The 5,668-nt window shown below is 40.9% G+C and overlaps 1 protein-coding gene across 1 annotated transcript; it reads left to right on the top strand.

The window, feature by feature from the left end:
- The first annotated feature begins 1,857 nt into the window (after nucleotides 1–1,857).
- On the top strand, nucleotides 1,858–4,864 carry fitm1l (fat storage inducing transmembrane protein 1, like). The gene is made up of 2 exons (XM_021589357.2): nucleotides 1,858–3,077; nucleotides 3,976–4,864. The coding sequence occupies exons 1-2, from the start codon at nucleotides 2,899–2,901 to the stop codon at nucleotides 4,625–4,627; spliced, it is 831 nt and encodes a 276-aa protein (XP_021445032.2). The 5' UTR covers nucleotides 1,858–2,898; the 3' UTR covers nucleotides 4,628–4,864.
- The last annotated feature ends 804 nt before the right edge of the window (nucleotides 4,865–5,668 follow it).

Here is a 5,668-nt window from a genome sequence, read left to right as displayed (position 1 = left end):
CAGACCCCTTGACTTTTTACACATTTTGTTGTGTTACAAGGTGGTATTAAAATCGATTTAATTGTAATTTTTTTTTTTTTACAATTTACACAAGATAATCAGTAAGGTCAGAATAGAAGAAAATGTGTAAAACAATTATGAAGGATAAAACACTAATATCTTGATTACATAAGTATTCAACCCCCTGAGTCAATACAAGTTAGAATCACCTTTGGCAGAGATCACAGATGTGCGTCTTTCTGGGTAAGTCTCTAAGAGTTTTGCACACCTGGATTTTACAATATTTGCACATTATTCTATAAAACATTATTCAAGTTCTGTCAAGTTGGTTGTTGATCATTGCAAGACAGTCATTTTCAAGTTTTGCCATAGATTTTCATGCCGATTTAAGTCAAAATTGTAACTAGGCCACACAGGAACATTCAATATTGTCTTGCTAAGCAACTATATTTGGCCTTGTGTTATTGTCCTGCGGAAAAGTGAATTTGTCTCCCAGTGTCTGTTGGAAAGCAGACTGAATCAGGTTTTCCTCAAGGATTTTGCCTGTGATTAGCTCTATTACTTGTATTTTTATCATAAAAACTCCCTTGTCCTTGGCGATGACAAGAATACATGATGCAGCCACCACCATGCTTGAATATATGAAGAGTGGTACTCAGTGATGTGTTGTGTTGCATTTGCCCCAAACATAACATTTTGTATTCAAGACATAAAGTTAATTTCATTGCCACATTTTTTTCAGTATTACTTTAGTCTATATTTTACTTTAGTTTACTTTAGTACCTCATTGCAAACAGAAGCATGTTTTAAAATGTTGTTATTCTGTACAGGCTTCCTTCTTTTCACTCTGTCATTTAGGTTGGTATTGTGGAGTAACTACAATGTTGTTGATCCATCACAGCCATTAATCTCTAATTGTTTCAAAGTTACTATTGGCCTAATGGTGAAAATTCTGAGCGGTTTCCTTCCTCCCCGGCAACTGAGTTAGGAAGGACGCCTGTATCTTTGTAGTGACTGGGTGTATTGATACACCATTCTAAGTGTAATTAATAACTTCACCATGCTCAACTTATGTGACTCGTTTTTTATTACTGAACTTATTTAGGCTTGCCATAACAAATACTTATTGACTCAAGACATTTCAGCTTTTCATTTTTAATGAATTTACTAACATTTCTAAAAACATAAATCCACTATGACATTATACAGTATTTTGAGTAGGCCAGTGACACAAAATCTCAATTTAGTCCATTTTAAATCCAGACAGAACAAAATGTGGAAAAGGGGTGTGAATATTCTGAGGGCACTGTACATGCTACATATAGACTTTCTCTGTATATAGGCAGACAGAGAAAATAGACAGCAGTGAGGGATGTCAGTCAGGAATACTTGAGCTAGAAATGTCAGCGTGTGTGTGAGAGAGAGAGAGAGAGAGAGAGAGAGAGAGAGAGAGAAAAAGAGAAAGAGAGAGAAAGAGAGAGAAGGAGAGAGAGAGAGAGAGAGAGAGGAGAGAGAGAGAGAAGGAGAGAGGGAGAGAGAGAATGAGAGAGAGAGAGAGAGAGAGAGAGAAGGAGAGAGAGAGAGAGAGAGAGAAGGAGAGAGAGAGAGAGAGAGAGAGAGAGAGGAGAGAGAGAGAGAACAGCTCCAACTCACTGATTGACAGAGACAGGCTTCTAGGCCTACACCAACAGCTGAGTCTAAGAATGGTGGCTGGGCGGGTGTGGATACAGTACACAGGTTATAGATATAAATAGAAGACACATGGAGGAGACCTAGTTATTTAGAATGTTACTGACATTTACAGCAGAGAGTTAAAGAAAACAAAATTAAATCGTGGAACTGTGGGCCAACCAATTCAACTGGGAGAGTATTTGGGAGCTCTAGCGCTTACTATAATCAAATATCGTTGCACAACTTCACACTGCTTATAATGAGTTGAAAGATATTATAAACAAAGTGCGTACTCAGCATTAATGTAGTTTTTTTTTGGAATGCACACAAATACCACAATAATCACATTAACACAGTAACAGACGAATCACATTAACAGTGGGGTACTTGCTGATTCACTCAATACATTCTGTAACCCCTTAAAACGTTGTAAAAGTAATGTGACACCTGCAACGGAGGGATTTTCCAAAGGCGAGAACATATGTCCCACACTGTCGGTGTGGATGAAAGGGTGAATGGGTGGAGTGAGACGGGAGCTGAGGGGATGTGGGACAGAGGAATCTCTAACTTCAGCTCTAACAGTTGGACTTTACGGTTTACTGTTTGAGCACAAGGACAACGAACACGCCATTGTGGATTAGCATATTTTTTAATGCTGCATGAGCAAGAGGTGGGCCGTTACCTCAGCAATAACAGGAAGAACAGTGGCAACACGTGGAAGTAAATCCAAAGTGGAAACCTAGTCAAGGTCAGACAAGGCAGGATTAAAATATTCTTCAACTGTGGAAAACTGCAAGATATTGAATAACAAATTAAGTGCAACATTTGTAGAAATGGGATGTACCAACTGTGTTGGATACAGGAGATGAACAACTGGATTTGTGCACATTCAAATAAGTGAGCTTCTGAAAGTCAGAACACCTGCCACTTTAAGACATCTACACATGAAGAGTTGAATGTCAAAAACTTGCAGAAGATTGCATCTCGATTGAATTACCAAACCTTTGGATTGATTCAATGAAAAGTGATTTACACCAACTGAAGGTATTGCTTTTAGATTATAACATGCAGGATTGGTCAGTCACACGGGCATAGTAAGCAATACAGAAACAACAACCTACAGGATCATTGGATACACACATGAACTATAGGGTATAGTTTTAAAGCCAGAGGAAGAGATAAAAGCTTCATTATTGTTTCGGTTGAGGCTAGATTTAGTCAGTTGAGATGTTTCTCAATACCCTTCTGGTGGTCTTGACTGACCTGGCAGCCGGACTCATGGGAAGTGCCAATTTCCGCCGCCATTTTCACCTGTTCTTGTCAGGCCTGATTATGTTTGGACCTGCCCTGAGCATGTGGGTCTCCCAACACAGCATCTTTGCCAAAAGGACAAATTTTCTTTACAGGTGAGAACTAAGATGGGCCCAAATAACAATGCATGATTGCCTTATTGTTTGTTTCAAGATATTTTTCTAAAGTACAGCACCTTCAGAAAGTTTTCACACCACCTGACTTTTTACATATTTTGTTGTGTTACAGTCAGAATTTTTAGATTTTGTGACACTGGCCTACACACAATACCCCATCAATTCAAAGTAGAATTATGTTTGTAGACATGTTTACAAATTGATTAGAATGCTGAAATGTCTTGAGTCAATAAGTATTCAACCCCTTTGTTATGGTAAGCCTAAATAAGTTCTGGAGTACAAATGTGCTTAACAAGTCCCATAATAATTTGCATGGACTCACTCTGTGTGCAATAGTAGTGTTTAACATGATTTTTGAATGTCTACCTCATCTCTGGACCCCACACATACAATTATTTGTAAAGGTCCCTAAGTCGAGCAGTGAATTTCAAACACAGTTTCAACCACAAAGACCAAGGTGGTTTTCAAATGCCTCGCAAAGAAGGGCACCTATTGGTAGATGGTGAAGAAAAAAAAGCAAACATTGAATATCCCTTTGGGCATTGTGAAGTTATTAATTACACATTGGATGGTGTATCAATACACCCAGTCACTAAAAAGATACAGGCGCCTTCCTAACTCAGTTGCAGAAGAGTAAGGAAACTGTGCAGGGATTTCATCATGAGGCCAATGGTGACTTTAAAATAGTTAGTTAGTTTAATGGCTGTGAAAGGTGAAAACTGTCAATGGATCAACAACATTGTAGTTACTCCACAATACTAACCTAAATGACAGAGTGAAAAGAAGGAAGCCTGTACATAATAACAATATTCCAAAACATGCCTGCCAGTTATTTAAAACTATGTTCCAACCATCTTGTCATTTCTTTACCATTCAGAGCATTCCTGCGCTCAGGCTGGGGATGGACCTGCATCTTCGTCGGCTCCTTTGTCTTCCTCCTTTCCTTCTCAGTGCGCAGATCCCTCGTTCTCTCACTGCGACACCTGTCCAGGCTGGTGGTGGCAGGCGTGCTGTGGGTGGGGTTCCGAAAGCTTCTGGATGTCCTTGAGAACGCCACAGGGAGCTGCTACGAGCCCCTCAGCGCGGTAGATGGCCAGCCCACGGTGGACGGCCAGCCCTTCCTACTACTTCGGGAGGGGGCGAGCAAACAGTTGTGTGTGGGAAACGGCATGCTGTGGCGTGGCTATGAGGTCTCTGAGGACATCTTCTTGCTGTGTCTGTGCTGCCTGCTGGTGGCAGAGGAGACGGCCGTGTTCGGGCCCTACCTGACTCTGGGTGGGCCCTCGGGGGCCCCGCTGCGCCTGCTCTTCCTGTTCTGTGTCACTCTGCTAGGCCTCTGGATGTTCTTGCTTCTCTGCCTGCTGGCTTACTTCCCCGCATTCCCCACACAGATCTTAGGAGGGGCTCTGGGGTGTCTTAGTTGGAGGGGCCTGTATCAGGGCTGGTACCGCCTGGGCCCCAGCTGGTACTGTCCTGGACGACCAGGGGTGGGACTCTTCACCACGAAGGAAGGGGGGAAGCCTGAGTGAAAGAACGAGAGGAATGGTTATAGGCATAAACACACCTCATTAAACTTAGACACGAAGCTAATGAATGTGATGTCCTTTTCAGGAACGAATTAGGGGCTAATTAAACCCTGTACAGAATTTTAAGTCATTTTAACTGATGTCACCTATCATAAAGTTATTGTACTTGATAAAAAATATTTGTTTGTGAACTTGTCTACAAGCAGTTTTATGATAAATAAAATTCTTCATACAATTCGATGGCTGCCTTTCAGACCTCAGGTGCCATCATTTTGCAAATGTACATGCATATCAATATGGTATTAACTAGGCCTCGAACACAGTGTTACAGTGCATCTGACCATACAGCATTCATTACATAATACTGTATCTTTTGGTTATGCATCTTTGACAGTGCAGGACATGTACAGTTGAAGTTGGAAGTTTACATACACTTAGGTTGGAGTCATTAAAACTAGTTTTTCAACCACTCCACAAATTTTTGTTGACAAACTATAGTTTTGGCAAGTCGGTTAGGACATCTACTTTGTCTATGACACAAGTAATTTTTCCAACAATTGTTTACAGATTAATTCACTGTATCACAATTCCAGTGGGTCAGAAGTTAACATACACTAAGTTGACTGTGCTTTTACACAGCTTGGAAAATTCCAGAAAATTATGTCTTGGCTTCAGAAGCTTCTGATATACCAAATTACATAATGAGTCAATTGGAGGTGTACCTTTGGATGTATTTCAAGGCCTACCTTCCAACTCAGTGCCTCTTCGCTTGACATCATGGGAAAATCAAAAGAAATCAGGCAAGACCTCAGAAAAAAAATTGTAGACCTCCACAAGTCTGGTTCATCCTTGGGGGCAATGTCCAAACACCTGAAGGTACCACGTTCATCTGTACAAACAATAGTACGCAAGTATAAACACCATGGAACCAGGCAGCCATCATATCGCTCAGGAAGGAGACGCGTTCCGTCTCCTAGAGATGAACGTATTTTGGTGCGAAAAGTGCAAATCAATACGAGAATACAGCAAAGGACCTTGTGAAGA

This window comes from Oncorhynchus mykiss, chromosome 28 (genome assembly GCF_013265735.2).
Source record: "Oncorhynchus mykiss isolate Arlee chromosome 28, USDA_OmykA_1.1, whole genome shotgun sequence".
In the NCBI taxonomy this organism is placed as follows: Eukaryota; Metazoa; Chordata; class Actinopteri; order Salmoniformes; family Salmonidae; genus Oncorhynchus; species Oncorhynchus mykiss.
Note: the sequence above shows the minus strand (reverse complement) of the source record. Positions and strands in the feature narration are given on the sequence as shown.